Source organism: Rhinatrema bivittatum, chromosome 2, assembly GCF_901001135.1.
Source record: "Rhinatrema bivittatum chromosome 2, aRhiBiv1.1, whole genome shotgun sequence".
Classification (NCBI taxonomy): Eukaryota; Metazoa; Chordata; class Amphibia; order Gymnophiona; family Rhinatrematidae; genus Rhinatrema; species Rhinatrema bivittatum.
Window position 1 is genome coordinate 245559040 of NC_042616.1, and position 26127 is coordinate 245585166.

General features: G+C 45.2%; 1 protein-coding gene across 4 annotated transcripts in view; it reads left to right on the forward strand.

The window, feature by feature from the left end:
• EAF1 (ELL associated factor 1) overlaps positions 1 to 26127 on the forward strand; it is a 107827-nt gene that overhangs the window by 76057 nt on the left and 5643 nt on the right. The window contains exons 1-4 of one of the 4 annotated variants that reach the window (XM_029589360.1): positions 21 to 304; positions 17134 to 17228; positions 21622 to 21758; positions 23076 to 23102. In XM_029589360.1, coding sequence (XP_029445220.1) covers positions 202 to 304; positions 17134 to 17228; positions 21622 to 21758; positions 23076 to 23102 — 362 coding nt within the window. In that variant the 5' untranslated portion in view covers positions 21 to 201. Of the gene's footprint in view, positions 1 to 20; positions 305 to 17133; positions 17229 to 21621; positions 21759 to 23075; positions 23103 to 26127 lie in introns of those variants that run through there. The other 3 variants (XM_029589358.1, XM_029589361.1, XM_029589359.1) reach the window with 3 other exon arrangements.

The window sequence follows — 26127 nt, forward strand, 5'->3', positions numbered from 1 at the left end:
TACGTTGCAGGTGACAGGAGGGTGGTGGCAGAGGTCTCGCGGGCGGGTGGTGCTGCTGCTGTGGGGGGCGCACGGCAGAGAATTCCGGCGATTGCTGCTGCCAGCTGCTCCCCAGCATTGTGACATTGTGGGGGGGCTGGGGCGGGGCGTGTTCGCGTCAAGCGCTGCGCTACTCTACACAGATCGTCTCTGTCGGCGAGGATGAACGGGGCGGGGAATCCTCTGCAGGACCGGGAGGAGCACGGGCTGAGGCTGGGCGAAAGCTTCGAGAAGCGGCCTAAATCCTCCTTTCATACGATCCGCTGTGAGTACGGCCCGTCGGCCATCAAACCCCCCCTCCCCATGCCAGAGACCCCTCCCCGAGAGCTGGCCACGCCTCCACGCTAGAGATCTCGTCCCAAGGCCACGCCTCCATACCAGAGTTTCCCTCCTTTGTTCCACGAGAGCGCCGGGCCAGGATGTTGTCCCAAAGGCTCCGCCCCCGCCTTCGAAGAACATGTGGCCACGCCCCTTTCAGAGACACCCCCCCGCTTCTAGTACCCAAGGCAAAAGGCAATTTGTGTATCTGTATCCCCGAATCTTAAAAAAAGTGGAGGCCCTGGCAAGCAGGTAGTAAGCGCAGGTGTGGCGATTGCCATTGTAGTTTTAGATAACTTTAATAGCATGACAATTTTTATACGCATTGCCAAAATGATTACAATACAAGGGAAAATATGTGCAAAATACTAAAATTAACAGTAAAGTAAAATAAAATTACCAGGCACAGAAATCAAAGTTGCATACCTGTGACTGGAGTTCTCAATGGACAGAAGCACAAAACAGCCACACCCGCTGGGCGATGTCCCTGACAACACCAAGTCTGGACTAATCACAAGCCAAGAGTAACAGATAAGTATGAGTGAGAGGAAAAAAAAGTGCGAAAGCTTGCTGGGCAGACTGGATAGGCCGTTTGGTCTTCTTCTGCCGTCATTTCTATGTTTCTACCGGTATGAATAAATTTGGAAGCAACCACACGAAGAAGAAGATTGGTAAACACCAAGGAGTTTATTAATATTTCGTAGTAAAAAAGCCCGACTCAGGCCGAGTTTCGCTCTATCGAGCTGCTTCAGGGGTTACATAGACACAAATAAAACAAACATGCAAATGTATAAACATATAAACACATATAAAACCATGCATAACATAATAAATGATTAAAAACACATAAATGTTACCCATCAAATTAATAGTTATGGTCAGACGAAAGGTACAGAATTGATTCAAACTTTGCCTATGATTGAAAGATAAAGTAAACTAGTGGTCAATATTATATTGTGCTGGATGCTAAGACCCATATTGATGACATCACTTTTGAGCGACACAAAAAAGAGTCATCTATAAAAATCTAACCTGGTCAAGCGTCACGCGCCGAAGGAGCGCGACAAAGGGGCCTGCCCCTTTGAGCGCCCCTTCGGGCAGCCCCTTCGGACTGCCCTGAAGGACCCTGGAAGACCCTAAAGTACTACACGGACCTCCTTCTCACCCAGCAGTCCCTTTTGACACTGAAGTATCGCCGCTCACTTGCCAGCCTCTCAGCCAAGACCCATCCAGCTCCAGGACCTCCGAGTGAGTGGGCACCTCCTCAAAGTGCCTATCCCACCTCTCACAGGTGCTCATGAGCCTGCCTCCCAGCCACTGGACTACTCCCCCTAACACCTTAAATTGCTCTATTCTGTTATTTGTGCATGTTATCTAAGCTGTATAACCTGCATTGTCTGACCTGCATTGTATAACCTGCATGGTACACTATTTACACCTCTTACCCTACCTAATCAGCTTTGTGCCCTTTCCTCAGTGCCCTTCTCTCAGTTTAACTCCTTGATACCTTAATCCCCGCCTTGTACTACCCTATATCCTCTCAGGTTCCTTTTTACCTACCCCCTCTCCCTCCCTCCTCCTTTGCCTACCCACCCACTATGACCACATAACACATCAACCGCATCCACCTCCCCCACAACAGACTCCCCCATTCCCATCCCCCCCGTCCCACCCCCCCCTACAAATCCCTCCTCCCTATCCTCACTACCCCCCTCAACCAATTCCTTGGACTCACTACCCTCTCCATCATTCTGTTCAACGCCCAATCACTCTCCAAAAAAACCCCCATCCTAAATGACCTCCTCACTGACACCAAGCCAGACATCTGTGCCATCACGGAAACCTGGCTCAAAGAAACAGACATTGTCCTCCTGAACCAGCTACCTACACAATCCTACGAATTCCTATCCATTCCAAGACCCAAGAAAAGAGGAGGTGGCATCCTCCTAGCCTTCAAGAAACACCTTAATCTCAAACTCTCCCACACCACATCACCCTCCAAGCTAGAAATTGGCCTCTTCAAAGCCCCCTCACTGCAAATCTGTCTCATTTATGCCCCTCCTGGATCCATCGAATGGGACCCCTCCCCCTTAATTGAATTCTTATCTGCCAACATAAACATTGAAATCCCTTCCATCATACTAGGAGACTTCAACCTCCATGTCGATGCCACCCCCCTTACCCCTTCTTGTGAGGCATTCCTTACTGCACTCCAAGCTCTAGGCCTTAGACAAATTGTTGCCTCCCCCACGCACCAAGCTGGTCACTCCCTTGACCTTATATTCATCAACCACTGCTTCCTACCATCCCACCCCCCCCACCTGCTCCCCTGTACCTTGGTCAGACCACTTCCTCATAAAAGCCCTCCTCCCCCTTAACTTCCCTACTACCCCCACTCCCTCAAACAACACCACCTTCACCTTCAGGAAACCCTGCTCTGGAGATGAACTGGCTCTTGCCATTTCCAACACATCCACTAGCCTTGACTGCTCCAGTCCAGAGACTGCCATCAAATCCTGGCTCAGCATGACTCTTGAAATTGCTGACAAACTATGCCCCATCTCCAGACGTAACATTACCCAACCCACAAAAAATCATCAACCCTGGTACACGACTGAACTAAGATCCCTAAAGAATACCCTCAGGCAGCGTGAGAGAAACTGGCGTAAAGCCCCCTCACCCCAACTCGCCTCAAGTTTCAAAACTACCCTTCACCAATATAGAATAACCACCCTCAAAACAAAAAGAGACTACTTTTCAGCTAAGATCCACCAATACATGTACAACCCGAAAGCCCTTTTCAATTATGTTGCCAACCTCACCAAATCCTCTCAGCCCACTATCCCTGAGAATGATGCCTCCACTAAGAGCGAAGAAATCGCCCAGTATTTCCTCACAAAAATCACCAACATCCTCCGCAGATTTCAACACCCTTCTCCATCCACCTCCCCTTCCCCCTCCCTCCAACCTTCCCCCACTTCACCCACCCTCCAAACCCTTGACCTGACTTCCGCTAAAGAAGTGGAATCTATTCTCAGAAAACTTAAACCAGCTTCCCACCCTTCAGACACCATTCCCACAAAATCCCTCCTCTCCATCCCGAACACTATATCCAAACCCATCGCAGACATCATAAACTCCTCCCTCTCTTCAGGCTCTGTCCCAGATGCTCTTAAACAAGCTATTGTCAAGCCCCTCCTAAAAAAACCAACACTAGACCCTAAAGACCCCGCTAACTTCTGCCCTATCTCTAACCTGCCCTTCCTATCCAAAATTATGGAAAAGATTGTAAACATCCAACTTACAGAATATCTAGAAAGCAACAACATTCTGCATCCAGCCCAATACGGCTTCCGTAAATACCTCAATACAGAAACCCTCCTGCTCTCCCTCACGGACCACTTACTCATAGGCATGGACCGAGGCAACTGTTACCTCCTCGCCCTACTCGACATCTCAGCTGCCTTTGATACCATCAACCATAACCTCCTCATCAACCGGCTATCCGAAATAGGCATCTCAGGCCTAGCCCTACTATGGTTTAAATCCTACTTATCTAACAGAAAGTTCTCCGTCAAGATAGGAAACGCCAACTCCACACTCTATCCCTTGTCTCAAGGTGTCCCACAAGGCTCCTCCCTCTCCTCCACCCTTTTCAACATTTATCTCACACCTCTATGTCAGCTCCTCACAGACCTCGGCCTCAAATTCTACCTCTATGCAGATGACGTTCAAATCGTCATTCCCATTCACAACTCTCTCTCAGATGCCCTTGCCTTCTGGAACACATGTCTTGCCAACATCAATGACTTCCTCACCAACATCCACCTCGCTCTAAACTCCTCCAAACAGAGCTGCTCCTTATCTCTCCTCACCTCCCTCCCAAACCACCGATCTCCAACGATCCAGCTTTCAACGTCATAACACCCCAACCCACAGTAAGAGACCTTGGGGTTATCATAGATCAACAACTCAATCTCAAAAAACAGATCAACTCCATCCTCAAAGAAGGTTTCTTCAAGCTTCACATCCTGAAGAAACTCAGACCCCTCCTCCACTATCATGACTTCCGCACCGTCGTCCAAGCCACCCTTTCCTCAAAGCTGGACTACTGTAATGCCCTCTTCCTTGGCCTACCCTCCTCCACCACCAAGCCCTTACAAATGCTCCAGAATGCCATCGCCAGGGTCATCACCAACTCAAGGAAAGCTGATCACATTACCCCAATACTCAAAGAACTCCACTGGCTCCCCATCGCATCCCGAATTCTCTTCAAAATTCTAACCATAGTGCACAAGTCCATCCACTCGCACAATTCCAATTGGTTGGATGAACCCTTTCGTCCTATACGCACTGAACGACCCACTCGCACTGTCAACAAAGGCACCCTCTCCATTCCCCCTTTGAAAAAAGCCCACCTCTCCTCTACTAGGGACCGTGCACTATCCATTGCAGGCCCTAAACAATGGAACACCCTCCCTACCACTCTCAGGCTAGAGCCATGTTACGCCAAGTTCAGAAAAAAACTTAAAACATGGCTCTTCCGACAAGCCTACCCTGATTAAGTACACCGACTTCTGCAAGTATCTTGCCTACGCCTTGTATATTCCTGTAAATAGTCCGTTGCAGTTTTTATTTATTGCTTTAATTCCTCCACCTCCTGCTCTTTGTATACTCCTCCTTGTTCGCCCTCCCTGTTCATTGTAATTTCTACCTTTAAAGTTACATTGTAAACCGGTATGATGTATGCATACTAATACCGGTATATAAAAGTTTTTAAATAAATAAATAAATAAATAAATAAATATTGTGTAACAAAACAGAATAGAATTGCTTAATAATCATGTAATTTGCTTTTCTTCATTGAGCTATTAAAGCATAAAACGGGTTTGGTATGTTTCTTAATTAGTGTAGAAATGAACTCCCATTGTTCCACATTTCTTTACACTAATTAAGAAACATACCAAACCCCTGTTTATGCTTTAATAGCTCAATTGTTCTTTTATAATATATGACCACTAGTTTACTTTATCTTTCAATCATAGGCAAAGTTTGAATCAATTCTGTACCTTTCATCTGACCATAACTATTAATTTGATGGGTAACATTTATGTATTTTCCTTTATTGTTTAGTCTTATCCAGTACTGTTTGTATAAGTTTTGATTTTTTAATCATTATGCATGGTTTTATATGTGTTTATATGTTTATACATTTGCATGTTTGTTTCATTTGTGTCTATGTAGCCCCTGAAGCAGCTCGATAGAGCGAAATCCGGCCTGAGTCGGGCTTTTTACTATGAAATATTAATAAACTCCTTGGTGTTTACCAATCTTCTTCTTCATGTGGTCGCTACTTGCAATATTGGATTGGTTTCCGGTTTGTTTCTTTAAATTTTGGAGCATGCACAGAGGGTATACTGCACCGTTACCGCCTAAAGTCACCCTCAGGAAGGTGTAGATAAAACAATTTAGTAATCAAAAATAAATATCAACTATTGGGAGGAGGGAGGGAATGTGTGGCTGTTTTGTGCTTCTGTCCACGGAGAACTCCAATCACAGGTATGCAACTTTTATTTCTCTGTGAATGTGCGCACAAAACAGCCCCACAAGGTGAGGCTGTTAAACTCAGTAAAATAAAAATAACAGACCCACACTATATCAAGTACAACTAGTACAAAAAGCCTTCTCTGTATTAAGTACTGATGAAGTTCTTGAGAAAAAGATTGAAGTGTTATCTGAGAAAAGAGAAGAAACCCAATGCATACAGAAATTCCAGATCAGTAACCAAAGGAAAAAGCTCATTGCGATGGATGACTCTGTCATCAGAGGCACTAATCCTTTCCTTTGCACAATCGCAAAGGGAAATGGTGAAGTGAATTACAAAACTCACCTAAAGTCACAAAAGGAGTCCAGTAAAAGCAGTAAACTGAACGAGAAAAGCTGGAAAGCTATGAGCACAAATGCTCATAGTTTGGGCAGTAAAATCCCAGATCTGCAAGCCCTAATGGTGGAGGCGGATTTGGACATTGTTGCCGTCACGGAGACGTGATTGGGTTACAGCCATACTGGGCTACAACTTGTTAAGGAAGGACAGAGAGAATAGGCAAGGGGGAGGAGTGGCTCTTTATGTCAGAAACAATATCCAAGCATCTGAGCTGCAAGGAAGATGGGACAATGAAGAAGCACTATGGGCCGACCTAAAAAAAGATGATGGGGCATCCATTTATATTGGAGTGGTTTACAGGCCTCCAAATCAAAAGGAAGAGCATGACAGAGATCTGGTTGAAGACATCCAAAAGATGGGAAAGAAGGGAGAAGTGGTGATCGTTGGAGACTTTAATCTGCCAGATGTAGACTGGAGAATCCCTTCTGCTGAATCTAACAATAGTAGAGAAATAGTGGATGCCCTGCAAGGGGCTTTGTTCAAACAAATGGAATGGAACCCACGAGAGAGGGAGCTATACTCGATTTAGTGCTCACTAATGGAGATAATGTCTCTGATGTCCAAGTGGGCGCCCACCTCAACACAAGTGATCATCAAACGGTATGGTTTCATATTGAACAAAGGATACTTAGAAGAAGCACGAAGACCTGAGTTTTGCAGTTCAAAAACATGGACTTTGAGAAAATGGGGAAGTACCTGGAGGAAAAACTAAAAGGCTGGGAGAATAAGAGAGATGTGGATCAACAGTGGACCAAACTAAAAGGAGCAATTATCAAGGCAACTAATCTATATGTTAGAAAAGTAAAGAAAAGCAAAAGAAAAATGAAACCTATATGGTTCTCAAAGGAAGTGGCTGACAAAATAAAAGCTAAAAGAACAGCATTCAAGAATTATAAAGGATCCCAAAGGGAAGAGCACAAAGACTAATATCTGGTACAACTGAGGGAGACGAAGAAAGTAATCAAGACGGCAAAAAGTCAGGCGGAAGAAAGGATTGCCAAAGAGATAAGGAGAGGTGACAAAACATTTTTCAGATACATCAGAGAAAGGAGAAAAGTTCAAAGTGTTATAGTGAAATTGAAAGGTGAAAATGATCAATGTGTAGAGAGAGATGAAGAAATGGCAGAAATACTAAACGAATACTTCAGTTCAGTGTTCACTAAAGAGGACCCAGGTGAAGGACCGTCGCTAGTTAACAAGAAACTGGAGGGGAGTGGAGTAGATGTTACTCCATTTACAGTGGAGAATGTGTAGGAAGAGCTGGGAAAACTGAAAGTGGACAAAGCCATGGGGCCTGACGAGGTTCATCCCAGGATACTGAGGGAGCTCAGAGATGTGCTGGCGGGTCCGCTGCATGACCTGTTCAATAGATCCCTAGAAACAGGAGTGGTGCCGAGTGATTGGAGAAGAGCGGTGGTGGTCCCGCTTCACAAGAGTGGGAGCAGAGAGGAGGCTGGAAACTACAGGCCGGTTAGTCTCACCTCAGTGGTGGGTAAAGTGATGGAGTCTATGCTGAAAGAGACAATAGTGAACTATCTACAGTCTGAAGAATTGCTGGACCAAAGGCAGTATGGATTCACCAGGGGAAGATCCTGTCAGACAAATCTGATTGACTTTTTCGACTGGGTGACTAGGGAATTGGATCAAGGAAGAGCGCTCAATGTCATCTACTTGAATTTCAGCAAGGCTTTTGATACGGTCCCGCACAGGAGGCTGGTGAATAAAATGAGAAGCTTAGAAGTGAGTGCCGATGTGGTGGCCTGGATTGCAAACTGGTTGACGGACAGACGACAATGTGTGATGGTAAATGGAACTTGCTCTGAAGAGAGAGCGGTGTTAAGCGGAGTGCCGCAAGGATCGATTTTGGGACCGGTCCTGTTCAATATCTATGTGAGCCACATAGCGGACGAGATAGAAGGTAAGGTTTGTCTGTTTGCGGATGACACTAAGATCTGCAACAGAGTGGACACGCCGGAAGGAGTGGAAAGAATGAGATGGGATTTAAGGAAGCTGGAAGAGTGGTCGAAGATATGGCAGCTGAGATTCAATGCCAAGAAGTGAAGAGTCATGCATATGGGGAGTGGAAATCCGAATGAACTGTATTCGATGGGGGGAGAAAGGCTGATGAGCACGGAGCAGGAGAGAGACCTTGGGGTGATAGTGTCTAGTGATCTGAAGTTGGCAAAACAATGTGACAAGGTGATAGCTAAAGCCAGAAGAATGTTGGGCTGCATAGAGAGAAGAATATCGAGTAAGAAAAGGGAAGTGATGATCCCCTTCTACAGGTCCTTGATGAGGCCTCACCTGGAGTACTGTGTTCAGTTCTGGAGACTGTATCTATGAAGGGACAGAGACAAGATGGAGGCAGTCCAGAGAAGGGTGACCAAAAAGGTGGATGGTCTTCATCGAATGACTTATGAGGAGAGATTGAAGAATCTAAATATGTACACCCTGGAGGAAAGGAGGAGCAGAGGTGATATGATTCAGACCTTCAGATACTTGAAAGGTTGTAATGAACCAAAGATAACGACAAACCTTTTCCGTCGTAAAAAAATCAGCAGAACCAGGGGTCACGATTTAAAATTCCAGGGAGGAAGATTCAGAACCAATATCAGGAAGTATTTCTTCACGGAGAGGGTGGTGGATGCCTGGAATGCCCTTCCGGATGAAGTGTTGAAGATCAGAACTGTGAAGGACTTCAAGGGGCGTGGGATAAACACTGTGGATCCATAAAGACTAGAGGATGTGTATGAAGAGTGGGTGGCTCGCAGGAATGACAGCTGCTACTTGAGATAATACCCTTATTCAATAAACATGCACAGTTAATGCGACTCCAACATTGCTCTAAGCTTCAACGGCAAGAGGTAATGTGGGGGGAAAAAAAAAAAGGATTTCCATTCACATAAAAGCAGGGAGTAGCTTGCTTGTTACAGCAGATACTACTCCAAAACAAATAAGCCTGATACTTCACTTTCAATGCATATCTAGCATAGCTCTCTGCTTCAGAAGCAAGGGAGAAAGGCTGATACTTCATGCACATCCAGCACAGCTCTCTGCTTCAACGGCAGGGGAGTAAGTCTGATACTTCACTTTCAATGCATATCCAGCATAGCTCTCTGCTTCAATGGCAGGGGGATGAAGAAAAGTGGATCTATATACAGACAACAACCAACAAGGACTGAGTTACATAGTTGGGGTTAAACAAGCATGGGTGTAGCTTGCTTATTGCGGCGGTTAGATATTTCATTTAGTTGCAGTTCCAGCACTGCTCTCTACATTAATGGAGGGGGGAAGGGAAATAGAACCAAAAAGGTTACTAAGGGCCAAGAGTAACAGATAAGTATGAGAAGAAAAAAAAAAGAGTGCGGAGCTTGCTGGGTAGACTGGATGAGCCATTGGTCTTCTTCTGCCGTCATTTCTATGTTTCTATGACCCAGAGAATGAAGATTACAGCATTTTGCTTGTTTGATTGCCTTCCTTCTTTTTTCTTTCTTTTTTTTTTATTGTGAAAGAACTGGATAGTTGATATTTAAGTAATCAAATTAGAAAGAATAGAAGATCCCAATGTCTCGTTGGAATCCCATTGAGATAAAATGCAATAATGTTTTATGAATGGGTGAATAGAGGACCAAGTGGCCACTCTACAGCTTTGTACAGGTGGAACGCCATTTAAAAATGCCAAAGATGTTGCTTTTGCTCTCAATGCATGAGCAGTTACAGAAGAATTCAAAATTTTAGATCCTTCATGGTAACAATGTGACAGCATCTGCTTAGAAACTGCTTTTCCCGTAGTAGCTAGTGAGTAAGAAAGGAAAAGCTGCTTTCATTTACGTACTGTCCTAGTCGTTCCTACACTTCAGAGAGAGCATTTAACTGAAATAAGAGATCGTTTTCCATAGCAGGTTCTAAACTATGTAATTCAATGCCTGAAATGTTATGTTTTATTTTAACCAATATGAAGAGATTCAAATGTGAATTGAAAACATGGTTGTTTACAAATACATATAAGCTTACTAAGAAAGAAATAGAGAATGTGATTTGTAGAGCTAAGAACAGAATTATTAGTGATAAGAACATTTGAAGTTATGTGTATGATAGAAGTGAGAAGAATTAAAGGTGTAATGTGTTGATTATTTTATTTGATGTGTACTATTTTATTTTATGAATGTTTTTTCTTTTATATTGATATTATGAATGTTATTTGTAAACCATTGTGATCTAAATATGGAATAACGATATATAAAATGTTTAAATAAATAGTATGAGTCAAGTAGAAGAGCAACACCCTTTTACAATCTAAGGTGTGAAGCCTTTGTTCATGTGGCTTCTGGTAAAAAAAACCAGTAGTTGAATTGATTGATTCAAATGGAAGTTGTTATGCCCGTCAGTCGCAGATGGCCGCGACCGTGTCTACTTACGTCTTTATACTCTGCTCCCCTCTCTGGGCCTGCTTGCGGCCGGGGCTAGACACTACTGCCGCATACCTCAAGTTTCCTCGTGGCGGCTGGGACGCCGATGCCACCCACACCGACTCTGGGCCTTCCTAGGCGCGCGTGCGCACCACCGGGCCCTCTTTTGAAGATGCTATGGCGGGAACCTCGGGGGCGTCCCTGACTGATGACATCACTTGCTCAGGGTTCTTAAGCACTGCCTTCGCCCCTTGCTAGCTGATTTGGCAACGAGTTCCATCGCTACTCTACTTGCTCCTGTCTCCTCGGACCTGTAGTGGCTATCTCAGACCCTCATTTGACTCTGGACCCTGGCTCAGGTACCCGCTCCTCGGGGGCCTGCTTGCGCTCTCTCTGGAGACCTGGTCTCTTGACTTCTCCCGCTCCTCAGGGTTGCCTCTGGGAATGTTCTCATCACTTTGGAGACTTATCTCCATGCTTCCCTGCTCCTCAGGGCTGTGCCTCAGTTCTACACCTGAGACTGTCTGTGCTTCCCCGCTCCGCGGGGCAGTACCTACATTCTACACCAGAGACTGTCTGTGCTTCCCCACTCCTCGGGGCAGTGCCTACATTCTACACCAGAGACTGTGCTTCCCCGTTCCTCGGGGCTGTGCCTTCATTTACTTCAGTGACTGTACCCTCACCTTCCCCGCTTCTCAGGGTTGCTTATGTCATTACCTGGAGACCCAACTCGGGCTTCCCCGCTCCGCGGGTTAGCCTACATCATCACATCAGTACCTCCCTCGCTACGCATCTCCGCCCCTCGGGGCTGTCTCAGCAGTATACCTCCTGCACTTCCTGCCTTGCGCTTCCCGCTCCTCAGGTCTGCCTAGCGCCACCCTCTCGGAGGTCTCTGCTCAGGTACTGCTCTCCAGTCCAACCTGTATACTGTGGGGTCCCTCAGTGCTGTGTCTTTCACCCCGCTGCTTGGGACCTTCCCACAGACTCTCTCCCAGAGCTCCAGCTTCACCTGACCTCCCCCCCCCCGACCTTGTGGACCTGTGGGGCTCCTCCACACAGGTGGTAACAACTCTCACCTCGGGCCAAGGGTCCACAAAACCCACAAACCATAACAGATTGCCAAGTCCATTGGCTCGGCAGAGGTCTCAGCCATCCAGGCCATCCGTGGCCTGGCCAAAGAATCAGCGAACAGCAAAAGTTCCTGGCGTCTCTGGCAGCTGCCATTGACAACTTGAGCACTCATTTAGATGCTATCACAACGTCTATCAAACTCAATACCTCCAACTCTTCACTGGTTCCTCAGCCTACCATGCCCTTGCCGGCACCTCCAAGCTTTTCAGGAAACCCTCTTATGTGCAGGGTTTTCTTGAATCAATGCAATATGCACTTCTGTCTGCAACCAGCTTACTTCCCAGATGTGATCACCAAGACTACCTACATCCTTTCCCCTTTGGATTGTAAGGCCTTGGTCTGGGCGTCACCTCTCTGGGAACGTGCCGACCTGGTTCTTCGAGATCTCCCAGGGTTCCTGGCCCTATTCCATTCCGTCTTCGATGATACAGGCCGAAGAGCCGTTTCTGGGTCATCACTTCTCCATCTCCACAAGGCTCTCACTCATTAACGGACTATGTTATTGAGTTCAGAACCCTTTCATTGGAATTTCACTGGGACTCAGACTGTTTACGTTCCATCTTTCTTAAAGGTTTGAATCCTTGGATTAAAGATGAGTTGGCGGCTTGTGAATTGCCTGTGTCGTTGGACTCCTTGATAGAACTTACTGGACGCATCGACTGCCGTTTGCAAGAACGTTCTCAAGAGCCTAGTGCACTCCGGAAGTCTACCCCAGGCTCGTCCCGAACTTGACGTTCGTCTTCACCCAGAATAAATAGAGCTCAGAACAATGCGGAGAATGAACCAATGCAGATGGGCCAGAGCAGACTTTCTCCCAAGGAATGATGCCGCTGCCAGCAATCCTGTCTCTGCCTGTACTGCAGCCAACCCGGACATGCCATAGCCTCGTGTCCAGTCTGTCGGGGAAACTTCCAGGTCTAGGTTCTGCTGGAGGACTACTTCTAGGCCTGACTTCACCGTTCCTCCATTGACTGTACCCGTCTCCATTAAAATGAATAACCAGGAGTTCAGCACTCTGGCATTGGTGGACTCTAGGACTGGTGGGAACTTTATATTAAAACAACAAACTGAATATCTGCGGATTCCCACCATCCGCTCCCCTGTGCTTTACTCCTCTCATCCATCCATGGAGAACCTCTTCCTGGTGAGGGTACTCGCACCACGGCCCCTATTCTGCTCCGCACAGGGACCCTGCAGGTAGAAACCATTTCTTTCCACATCCTGGACAAATTCATTCACCCTGTGGTCCTGGGACTGTCATGGCTACAGCAACGCACTCCGCAGTTTGACTGGGCTACCCTACAGCTCTCTCGTTGGGGCTCCTCCTGCCTTGAGAACTGCCTAGACTCCATCTTGTCGCTGCCTTGTATGACTTCCTCGCTCTCTCTTCCCGGCCTTCCACCGCAAAACGCCTCATTTGCCATTGTGTTCTCGAAGAAGGCAGCAGACACTCTACCCCTGCATCGCTCCTACGATTGTGCAATTAACTTGCTGCCCAACACAGAACCTCCTCGGGGTAGGATCTATCCCCTATCGCAAACTGAGCCCAGAGTACATCCTCGAGAACCTGGCCAAAGGCTTAATTCGGCCCTCTAAGTCTCCCACAGGAGCTGGATTTTTCTTTGTGGGGAAAAAGGATGGCTCCCTCCGTCCCTGCATCGATTACCGAGGCCTAAATGAAATCACTCTAAAGGACCGCTACACACTGCCTCTGATCTCGGAGCTTTTCAATAAGCTTCAAGGAGTGAAAATCTTCTCCAAATTGGTCCTCCAGGGAGCCTACAATTTGGTCCATATCCGCGAAGGCGACGAGTGGAAGACCGCCTTTAACACACGTGACGGTCACTTTGAATACCTTGTGATGCCATTCGGCTTTTGCAACGCACCCGTGGTTTTTCAGAATCTGATGAACAAGGTTTTCAGAGATATGCTTTACCAATGCATAGTCGTAAACCTCGACAACATCCTAGTTTTCTCGCAAGACCTACAAAACCATCGCCGGGATGTCTCTCGTGTTCTCCAGCATCTACGGGACAACCAACTTTTTGCCAAACTCGAGAAGTGCTCCTTCGAGCAAGAGACGGTTCCTTTCCTTGGCTACGTGGTGTCCAGCCAAGGGTTCAGAATGGATCCTCAGAAATTGAAGAGAATCCGCGATTGGCCTCAACCTATGGGCCTCAAGGCCCTTCAGAGATGGGGGGGAGTGAAGTTGCAAGGTGATTTTGGAGAACAGATAAGGAATTCTGTCTTGGCCATGTTAAATTTAAAGGTGACAATGCGACATTCAGCTGCCAATGTCAGGCAGCCAAGCAAGCTGAGATTTAGGACTGGATTCCTGGAGAAACTTTTGGAGTAGTGAAATAGATCTGGACATCATCAGCATAAAAATGGTACTGAAAGCCATGGGAGGAGATCAGAGCTCACGGGGAACACGTATAGAGAGAGAAGAGAAGAGGGGTCAGGACAGAGTCTGAGACTCACCAATTGACAGTGGGATAGCAATGGAAGAGCATCCACCAAAGTATACACTAAAAGTGCGAAGAGAGAGAAAAAAAGGAAACCAAGACAGAATGGCATTCTGAAATCGAAGTAAGGACAGAGTATCGAGAAGTAGATGGTGATCAACAGTGTCAAAAGCAGCAGATAGCTCAAGGAGGATTAGGATTTGGCCAAGAACAGGTTGCTGGAGACTTTTGCAAGAGCTGTTATTGTGGAATGTAGAAGGTGAGAGCCAAATTGAAGTGGAGTCAGAATGGCTTGAGATGAAATAAAGTCAAGACAGTGGAGATAATAAGTATTTTGTAAAATAAAAAAAAAAAAAGACGGTGGAAGTGAACAGCACGTTGAAATAATTTGGATGCAAAATGGAAGAGGGAAATGAGAGATAGTTGGTAGGACAGGTAGGGGGCTCAGGGTTTTTTGAGGAGTGGTGTGATCACAGCATGTTTGAAGGCAGCAGGACTAGTAGCAGTGGAAAGTGTCTGAGGATGTGACAGATGGAGGGGATAAAGGCAGGGGGAGATAGAGCTGGATGGGCATGGGGTAAGAAGAACAAGTTGGAGGGAGTGGAGGAGGAAAGAAAATGCACAATTTTCTCCTCTGTGATGTCAGAAAAGAAAGTGCGTTCGGGGCCAAAGAAAGGGGACAGGAATGAAGTGGTGGAAGTGCCATAGTTGTGAACTCGAGCTTAATTTTGTGAAGCTTGTCGTGGAAGTAATCATCCATAGTCTGGGTAGAGAGTGAAGGGGAATTGGAGGCAGAGGCAATTTGAGGAGGAAGCTGAGTGAGGCAAAGAGCTGGTGAAGGTTGGAGACAAGGGAGTTTATCAGAAGGACTTAGTAGTCTTGTGTGGCAAGTGCAATAGCAGAAGGGAAGGAGCTCAGCATGGGCACAGGATTTTAGCCAGAAATGCTCTGCAGAGGAGCATAGGAAGCAAATTCTGGAGGTGAACCAAGTTTGAGGTTTGGCACACCTTACAAGACAGGGACGTGGGGAGCAAGAGAGTCCGAAGCAGAAGAGGCTACAGTGTCCTAAAAAGAAATGGCACTGTAAACAGACTCTGACAACCCAGCGCAGGGATGGAGATTAGAGAGGATGCAAGGGTCAATTCTGCAGTGCCCCCAACCCCCAAATTTTGAAAGGGAAACTTTGCAGGGAATTGCCTTTTGAAAATTTGCTTGCAGGCTCTGTGCCGATTTATTAAAGTTGCTCCCATATCCTTTCAGAGGGATGGCCACTAGTAACTTTCTTCATAAAAAAACAGCAACATAAGACTTTTTTGGTGAAATGAAGCTCATTGCTCATGTTATATGTGATTTTATTATATGTATGTTGGTTGTATTTTAGTTTATGATCCACACTGAAGCCAAGTGCTTGGAAGTTGCGGAATATAAGATAATGAAATAGTTAATTAAGATACCTGTTGGAAAAGTTGGGAATATTTTTAGTCTGTTAGTTCCGTACCCTTTTGCAACATGGGTAAAAATGTCTGTGGTGTGAAACAGTAAGGATATTCTTACCCAAAGAGGAGGAAGGCAAGTTTAAGCCTCCCCATCCCAGTTTTATCATGGGATGTTGGTTTCAGGGCCCCCAGGACTGAGAACTTTAAAACCTGTTCATTTATTTCCCCGAGTAAAATTGTTTAAAATTGCCTTCCTGGACAGCCTACTAAAATGGTGCAGGATCTGCAACATAAAACATATATAGGGGCCTTTGTAATTAATGTAATTAAATAACTCAGGAAAAAAAAACCAGTGGAAAAGTCATTTTTACACAATTTGTTTTTTTATCATTGAAATCCCCAAGAAAAAAACCAAGGTCCCTACACATGACATGAGACTTCTGGACCTAAATATGTGTACCCTAGAGGAAAGGAAAGGGGAGAAACATGATAGAGACATTTAAATATCTTAAAGATATATATCAGGCAAAAGAAACAAAGCTTTCTGAGCGGAAAGAAAGCTCTACAATAGTGTTTCTCAAGCCGGTCCTGGGGTACCCTCCAGCCAGTCTGATTGTCAGAATATCCATAATGGATATACTTAAGAAAAATCTATGTGTACTGCCTCTATCTCATGCATATTCATTGTGGCTATCCTGAAAACCCGACTGACTAGGGAGCACTCCAGGACCGGCTTGAGAAGCTCTCTAACAGAGAAAACTTAGTCTGAGGTTTGCACCACAGGAAACTGAGGAGACTTCAGAAAAGCATCGCCATGCCAGGGGATTTCCTATGGCAGGACTGTGCCGTATGCACATGCAGAGCCTCCATTCCAGATGCATGTTTACAGTCACAGGCCGCCCCCATGAAGCACTTCATACCGTCATACGCAGTGCAGTACTGGGAGGAGGGAGGGAGGGACATAGCCCCGTGCTGTTTATTACATTTTCTGAGCAATACCGAATGCAGTTCTTTGCCAGGGCAAATGGGATTGTGTATGCTGTACTCGTAAACACGGCCACCAGCACGTGGTGGCTGAAGGAGCCCTTTCATTCTGCCGTGCCTCAGTGCCTCTATTTCCCTTCCCTCCCATACAGATCATATTGCATGATTACGCACAACAGTAACTGATAGTGTAGTGATGGTTAAGGGTCTGATTTAGTAAGGCTTTGATCTCATTCTGTGTCGTTAAAAAAAAAGAAAAGCTCGGTGAATCTGGCCCAAAGTAGTTAAGGGAAAAAACCAATGGCAAAAGAGTACAAGAAGTTGCCATGATGTATGCCTGCTGTAGACTCTCTCACTTGCTTAGTGGAGCTTATGTAAAAAACGTCAATGTGTTTCCCCCTTTGTAGATGATTTCAAGCCAGCGTCAATCGACACTTCCTGCGAGGGGGAGCTGCAGGTCGGCAAAGGGGATGAAGTCACAATTACTTTGCCGCACATTCCAGTAAGTTGTAGCAAAACGTCTTCTGCCATTTCTAAGACATTGGGCTTTGCAGAGTGTGGTCCATCCCGGTCATTTGCTTCCATTTTCTAGCAGTCTTGATTTTCAGGATTCAGTGAATCTGCATAGACATCCCTGACTGTTCTGTTAAACTGCTATTGCTGCATAATTTTGTGCAATCCCCTTTTTTTTAAATTTATTATCTTAGGGCTGGATTTTCTAATGTTGCGCACTTCTCTGAATCCCGCGGTAACGGGGGGGGGGGGGGGGGCGGGCCTGCGAAAGCCGGCAGCCATCGCACCCCCGCTGTGTTATCGCTGCTGGCTTTCGCACCCAATAGCGCCACCGTGAAAGGTGGTGCTATTAGGCGCGCTACTGGCGGTAATAAGGGAGTCTTACCTTTTCGCCGCCAGCAAAGTTTCCACAGCGTCCGCCCCGACTCCTCCTCTTCCAGTCCTGATGCTGTCCCAACTCTGCCCCTATCTAGTCCCTTTTCGCGTGCGATAGGGATAGAAAATGACCTCCTGAGTTAGTAAACACCTTTCCCAATAGGCCCGAGGCAGACTGCAGATTATGAAACAACATATTACAATAGTGTAATTCAATACAAAACGAATACCCAACCAAAACAATATAAACAAAGCATAAAATTAAATTGTAAATATACTAAATCAAGCATAATGCAAACAGATTAAATAAACTAGCAACCCATTAAAACAAACATAAGCACACACATAAGCCCCCAGTAGGATAATAAGATAGACAAGGCCTCTAAAATTTGCCTGATCAACTAAATAAAACAGATCATCCTAACAGAATAAAAGATGCAGACAGTGTGATACAAATAGTATAAATACAGAATATTAACAAAATAAAACTGTAGGGATTAGGCTCTAGCAGCTAAATAAACAAGCCCGCAACAGTTTAGGGTCACCCACTTCTGCGGTTTGCCTCCATCAAGTCCTGTGGCCATGAATTGCACAGGCTGCCATTGTTTGTTATAAAATTGCCACCTGAGAGTTTATTCTGGTATCCCCAGGTTCTAGAAGGAAACAGTAAATGATGTCACTCGACCGTCGCCAAAGACTCCAGGATTTTCTGTACCTCTATCAGATCTCTCCTTGGTCTCTTTTCTAAGCTGGAGTCTTAGTTTCCTTTCTCTTCTCATATTGGAGTTGCTCTGTACCTGTGATCTCCTTGTTGGCTTGCTCTGTACCTTTTGTAGGTACACACTGTCCTTTTTGAACAGGGATGACCAGAGCTATATAGTATTTGAGGTGTGGATGCATGTAACAGCGGAGTGATATTTTCTCTTTTGTTTGAAAATCCTTTAATGAATCCTAATATTGCAGCAGCCCTTTTTTTTTTTTTTTTTTACTGCTACTGCATGCTGGGCTGATGTTTTAAGAGAACTATTCACACAGTCTCTTTCCTGAACGGTAACAGCAAAACTAGAGCCTGCTATTGCACCTGAGAAATTGTGGCTTTGTTTTCGCCATGTGCTGTGCTCAGTAACATGCTGGATATTGGTTGGGACCCAGTCTGCCAGTTCCCCCTGCCTGGAATGCTCTAGCTCTGGTCATCACTCTTCCTTTCATTTCCCATTGCCTTCTGCCATGATGGAAATCTCCCTTCTGTTAGCTGTCCGAGCTTGATCTCCTGCAAGTAGGAGGGGCTGTCTCACCTTATCCTTCTGGCTCTTAGCAAGGTAGCACAGCTCAAGTCGTCCTGCCATCCAATGGTACTTTTGGAAATGATTTTTGACCCACATTGAACCATGGCATGGTCACTCAAGCGCAGTTTGAACCTCATTTCAAATGTACACATATTATTAAAAATTATTCTGGTAACAGGCATTACCAAACCAGAGCACATCTGGCCAGCCCAGATAGTTGTGAATGAAGGTTCCTGTTGCCAGGATCCTAGCCCCGGTGCTGACTGAGCCGTGGGCAGCAGAGTTGCGGAATAAAACCGCCAGATCCAAAAGATGCACAAATACGTGCAGTTAATTTACAGGCCATTTTGAGGCTGAAGAGCAGCCGTCTTTAAAGAGTTAAAATATCACTCCAGAAAAAAAACATGTGCATTTCTTGGGCTTCTGGCATCTCACACTGCTGGCCGAATTTGCCCCCCGTGGTGTGGAAGGAAGGTTCTGTTGTCGAATTCCTAGTAACATCCCTTGCTTCTGTTACTGTAATATTCCTAAGGGCTCTAGTACAAGCCAGCAGGCACTCGCCAGCTCTTGTCAAACACTTGAAGCTGATCGAGACAAAGACCTTGGGCTATTAAGGGTGCATTCTTCTGTAGGGCTAACTTACTAAGTCTGTCTCCAGTAGATGGTTGGCAAGCATCCGGTGCTGTGGAAGAAGGCCTGATTAGGCTGGATGAAAAGGAATGATTTCTGGGGCAGGTCCTGCGGTGAAAGGCCAGTCCTCCCTTCCCCCGTTGAGCATAATCCCGGGGGTCAGTTTTAGCTAGTCCCATAGGAGGCTACTGAGATGAAAGGCTCCCTAGCTCTGGGCCCAATCGATGCCGTCTATCAAAATGGTGTCACCTGGGCCTGGAGATGGGGTTCACTCCGTGCCGCCACTGTACCACCATGGATTCTTCTTTGAGGTGGTGTGATGGGGCTCTGGCAGGCAGGGCTGTCCAGGAGACACCCCCCCCCCCCCCACGATTCTTTGCCCCTCCCACAGTAAAATATTGTGGCTTTTTAAATCTCCCCTTATACTGGCAGGCTGAGGTCAGCACCGATGCCTATAAAGCGTGACATCAGCAAACCTGTTAGGCTCTGTCTCCATCTTCTGGCCTGACTGGATTCAAGGAAAAGAAATTATTAGGAAAGATTACATTTCTTCACATTGCCCAAGGAAGGGACTTTGTCATTCCCCAGAGGTCTGCGTATTAAAACATTTATTTTGCTAAGGAAAGCAACGTTTTTACTCAACAAACGGCTTTCTTGGAAGGAACCTTGTGGCAGGTGAGCATGACATTTGCTCCTTTTTTTCTGTCACAGTGTTGTGGCACTCCCGACAAAGTCAGAATCTAGTAGAAATTGTATCATTTAATAATGTTTTTTAGCCTATTTTCTCCAAAACATTTTAGAGATTTCCATCATAGGACATGTAGCCTAATTCTAAATGATTATAAACTGGTTTGGGGTGTTTCGATGCCTTAGTTTAACAATATGGATATGATTGACTTTGTACATGGTGACTTGCTTATGAAAAAGGTAGGTGGGGGAGGGGGGGAATTGTTACTGGAAATGTTTTGTATCATTTGCACTGGATGTGTTGGTGTATTTCAGTCCATGTCCTAACATGCAGCTTCAGCCTCAATAAACAAGTTTAATCATAAATAATGATCTGGGGGAGGGGGGTGGTTGAGGGTCAGCCACAGATCTAACGAGGTCTTCTCCCCTATGCTGCTTTACAGTAGGAGAGACCTTTTCACTTCTCTGGGACCTTGGTACAAACGGGTGCCGTATTGGTCCCGAAAGCACAGTGCAGCCTGACTCGTCTCCAATTATTGCTTGCGGGCTTCCAGAGCAGTGTTTGTTGTGTTGTCTTTTTCGGAGACGGAATGCTTTAGCTCCGCTGGCACCCTTGGGACTCTCTGGCTGGGAGAGGGACGTTTCCTGGGTTGCTTCTGCACCCAAGGGTTTCCTGCTTAGCAGCATGGAGTCCTGAGTCCCCAGATTGCTGGGGAAGCAGTCTGTAAACAGGAGGGGTCTGCCTCTGTCACAGCAATGTGACACTGTCTTCAGAACCTGCTGCAGAAGCATTGTTTGTCTGCAAGGGAGAGACGTTGCATCAGCCGCCAGCGAGGAGCTGAGCCCGACGTCATGTTCTGGCTCTGTTGTCTGTACAGAACTGGAAGATGTTGTGTACCAACAGGGTCCCTGTGTTTAGAGAAGCTCAGGCAACACGCTATAAGCCCATGAATTTGGCAGGGAAGACAATTAAAATGCCCTAATGTTACTGAAGTTAGTGGTAACTGGGAATAGGCCCATGCATATAGGTTAGGGGTATAGGGAAAGATGCAGCAGGAAGCCTGTTAGTACACTGTTCTCCCAAACCAAACAGATTGGCAGCAAGGAAGAGCAGGTTGCAAGGTGACCTTTTCTGTTTCTTGCATCTGTATTGCATGTGATTGTAAAGTGTTATTTTTTTTCTGGTTATGTTTATTAGCTGTTAAAATGGGCTGTGTGAATATCAAATCTTTTAGCCACGAGGAACCTTATTTTGCAGAGTTGACTCTCTTACTCTTTGTGCATTTTCTCACAGCACCCCCCCTCCTTCCCCCAATGGTGCAGTGGGCTATGTAGGAGGTGCATGTTCCCCTGAGTGTACGGTCAAGACAAAGAAGCCTGTTCTCTGTTTTCTTTATGCACCAGGGCTCAACTCCTCCCATGACCGTGTTCAAAGGCAACAAAAGGCCATACCAGAAGGACTGTGTACTTATCATCAATCATGATACTGGCGAGTATGTTCTGGAAAAACTTAGTAGCAACATACAAGTGAAGAAAACCAGGTAAAAGGCCAGAGCTTTAAACTGAAGGATTAAAGGATCATTTCTCCCCCCAAGTCTTTTTTTTGTTTGTTTTTGGTCAAAGTTAAAGTGAAAATTCCAAGCATAGCGACCACCCATGTCACTCCCCTGGCATCTTTTTCTAGCTTCTCCCCACGGCTATTGTTGGTTGTGGACAGCCAGAATCCGGAGATGTTTATTCTGTATTAATCTGGCAGCTCTGACTGAAATGAAGCCCACCATCACTTCATCCAGCTGTCTTGCTAGTCCATTGCCAAACCAGAAAACACAGTTGGCACTCGGAACCAGGAAGAAACCTGCAAAATCCAATGCACTTCTGACAAAAAGCATGGAACCCAAAGCACAAACCGATCCAAAACCGCATTCTTGAGCCCACCCCGTGAAAAGGTGCAATATTCTTTTTTTTTTTTTGTAAACTCCCCTTCCCCACCTTCTGACACGGGCAGAAGGCAAAACACATGCATGGGAGGATCAGTCAGCTCCCCTGGGAAAGTTTATTAAGAAATGAATTTAGCCCTTTTCACTACTTAGTCTCTGAGTGCCCTTTTGAACGTTTTGGGGCTGTCAGTATGATTTCTCTCTTGAAATTGACACTCTCGCTTTCTGACCAGCGTGCTGCAGCTGTTCAGAGCAATAGAAAGTCTTCCTTTCCCCTGGCTCCACTCTTTAAAAGCAGGCCGTGGATCTGTTCCACTCTCTGCCTCGCTGTCGGCAGGATCACAACAGACCCAGTTGGGAGAAATTCATAGGAAGTGGACCTTCTGGTGTTTTTGTTCCGTGCCATTTGACCATTAAAGACTGTGGGATAGATATTCAAATGCTACTTAGCCAGATAAACAGGACTAAGTGGCAGCTGCTGAATACCCATTATGTTCAACAGCCGCCATTTAGCTGGATAAGTATTTATCTGGTTAAGTAGATAGCCAGATATCTTGTGGGCGGGCAATGGACAGATCAAGGTGGAGCAACTTATCCAATTATCATAACCAGATAAAAGCCTATATTCAGCCTTATCTGGTTAAGGTAACCAAATAAGTTAGACTAGCTTAATAACAGGTCTAATGTTATCCAGATATAACTTATCCGGTTAACTAGCACTTATTTGGTATATTCAGCAGCATAGCCATGCTGCTGAATATCTGTTCTAAGTTAACCAGATAATTAATATCCGGATAACTTAGATAACCAGATATCTTTGAATATTGGGCCCTGTAAGTCTTGTGATAGTTGTCAAACACTGAAAAGCAACCAACTTGTTTGATTGTACTCTTAAAATATGGCCAAACTCTTTTCTTTAAGGTTCCAGGCTGAGGAGAATTCCATGAGGTAAATATTTCATACTCAAATAAGTCTTTGATATTAAATGAAGTCTTAGCGCTCACCAAGGAGACATTAATGCTGGCTGGCAGTTACACAGAACAATTATCTTGTTATTTGCACAATGGATGTAGCAAAAATATTAGAAATAAGGAATCCACTCAAAAGTGCCAGTGGAGCTGTACAGTCCCTAAAAGTAAATATAGTGAGAAGAATCTTCACATTGTTAGCCAGACAGTGCTAACTAGGAGATGTACTAAAGGGAGGGAGTCAGACCTCTTAAGTTGGCCAGGTTGATTGTACCTGTGAGGAAACCCATATTCTGCAGCCACCTGGAAGTTTCAAGCCAATTTTAAAAGAAAGAAATAGACACAGCTTCCACCATTGCCAGAAATTGTCGCCATGGAGAAGGAGTGGCCTAGAGATTAGATCAAATGGGCTGAGAACCGGGGCTGAAATCCCACTTCTCCCAGTGACATTCCTTGTGATCTTGGCCAAGTCACTTTATCTCTCATTGCTTCAGGTACCCACTTAGATTGTAAGCTGTTTGGGGCAGGGACATCGTACTTGAATTACTAATAATGCCAAAAGATGCCATAAACATTATTTGGAAAGATGGGCTAAAAATTAAAATTTTTATTTACTAATTTTATGATGATGATGATGATGAAGTCTTCCTTCACATAGCCAAGATAACCTGTGATAAATGATCAGCTTCTAAGTGTCCTAGAAGTGAAACTGCTGCAGCTTGTAACTGAAAATATGAATAACTTGTAACTGAAAATATGAGTATTTCTTTTGAGTTAAAAAAAAAAACAAAAAAACTACATCCAGTTTGAGAGCAACACATTGTGGTTTAGTCATTCACTTTATATATTTGTAGAGGCAAAAGCCATAGGATTTTGGAATAATGACTATCCCCAGTGTGCTTGGTTCAGAATACTAGTACTTGGGGTGGCCTAGCTGGGATTGTAGCTTGAACCTTAGAGGATTCAGGCTGCACATAGACAAGGTATTGGGAGGGCCGGTCCCGTTAGAGAGTACACAAGTGCATGAAGTATGCCATGCAGCTCAGCAACTCCCTGTGCGTGTATGTGTGTGTAGACAAGGTATTAGGTAAAAGGTCTTCTTGTCCAGTTGCTTCCTGTGAATACATGATATCGTCTGATTATATCCCAGACACCTGTAGCCATGGCACAGGAGTGGAGTTTATGAGGCAGGCTTATGTAAACGGTATTCTGGCACAGGGCTTTCAAAGTACTGACCCATTCAGAATACTCTGTGTATACAGTGGCTATGAAAGTCTACACCCCCTTTAACATTTCTCGCATTTTGTTGTGCCAGACTTGCATGCATTTAAATGAGGAGGTTTATTTTCCCACTCATCAACCCATCATACTGCACATCTTTTAGGGCAAAAATGTGTTTTATTGGAGGACAAAGCATATACGTATCCAAAAAACAAATCTGAAATCTATTGGCTGGATAAGTCTCCATCCCCTGAATCAGTACTTGGTGGAAGCACCTTTGGCAGCAGTTACAGCTGTGAGTCTGTTGAGCTAGGTCTCCAACTTTTCATACCCAGATTAGTCAATATTAGACCATTCTTCCTTATAAAACTGTCAAGCTCTGTCAAGTTCCTTGGGGATCATTGATGGACAGCAATCTTTAAGTCATTCCACAGATTTCAATTGAACTGAGGCCACTCATTCCAGGACATTTACCTTTTAGTTCCTTAGTCACTCCAGTGTAGCTGTGGGTTCTTGTCATGCTGAAAAATGAACTTCTGTCCCAGTTTCAGCTTTCTTGCAGAGGGCAGCAGTTTCCTCAAAGAGTTTCTGTACTTTTCTCCATTCATTGTTCCTTCTGTCCTAAAAAGTGCTCAGTCCCCACTGATGGGAAACATCCCTATAACAGGATGCTACCACTACCATGGTGTGCCCTGGGTGATGTGATGTGTTGGGTTTGCACCAAACGTGACGTTTTGTATTCAGGCTAAAAAAGTTCTATTTTAGATATGTCAAACCACATAACTTTTTGCCACATGGCTACAGTATCCCCTGAATCTATTAATTAATTAACTTATTTTAAGCAATTAACATACCGGAACCTTCCTAGCAATGTAGTGTTCAAAGTGGTTTACAGGATACTTACATAAAATATATAAAACAATAAAACATAAAAGAGAACTAAATATACATTTCACACATTATCCTAGTCAAATGCTTCCTGAAATAGTAGCGTCTTCAAGCCTTTTCTAAAACACCTTGATATCCACTTCTTTATGCAGTTGTAATGGGACTTTATTCCAGCCACTGGAGGCAATATAAGAGAATGACCTAGCTCTTGTTTTCTATAATCTATACTCTGTGGGAGGGAACTATTAATAATTCTTGATCTATTGATCTTAAAGTACGTGCCGGCATGTATTTCACTAATTTAGCTTGAAGGAGACTCTCCATTTAGCAATTTAAAAACCATCTCCATTAATCGAAATTGCGTTCTAAACCTATTGGGCAATGAATGCAGACGTTTCAGTGCTGGGGTAATGTGATCATGTCTTGACAATCCAAGCAAAACCCTTGCGGCCGAACGCTGTATTAATTGTAATGCCCACAGTAATTTGTTAGGCAAACCTAAAGAGACAGTGCTGCAGTAATCCAAATGACCCAATATGAGACACCGCAACACGGTCTGAAACATTTCCGTTGGAATCAAGTCACAGGGGCTACCGGTGCCATTGGTCGGCCCCTGTGACATAGTAAGGGCAAAGGGCCGTCGGCGCCATTTTGATTACTGGCAGCTGATGGCCCAAGTGCAGGAGATTGCTCCCGGACCCCCGCTGGACCACCAGGGACTTTTGGCAGGTCTTGGGGGGAAAGGGGGTCAGGAGGGGGGGGGGTTGTAGTTAATTAGATTTAAAGGGTTGGGATAGGGGGTTTTTTGTTTGTTTTTTTTCCCCACAGAAAGAGAATGATAAAAGTTTTCTGATCTGGGGAGTGGACAGAAATCGCCCTCCCCAGACCCAAAAATG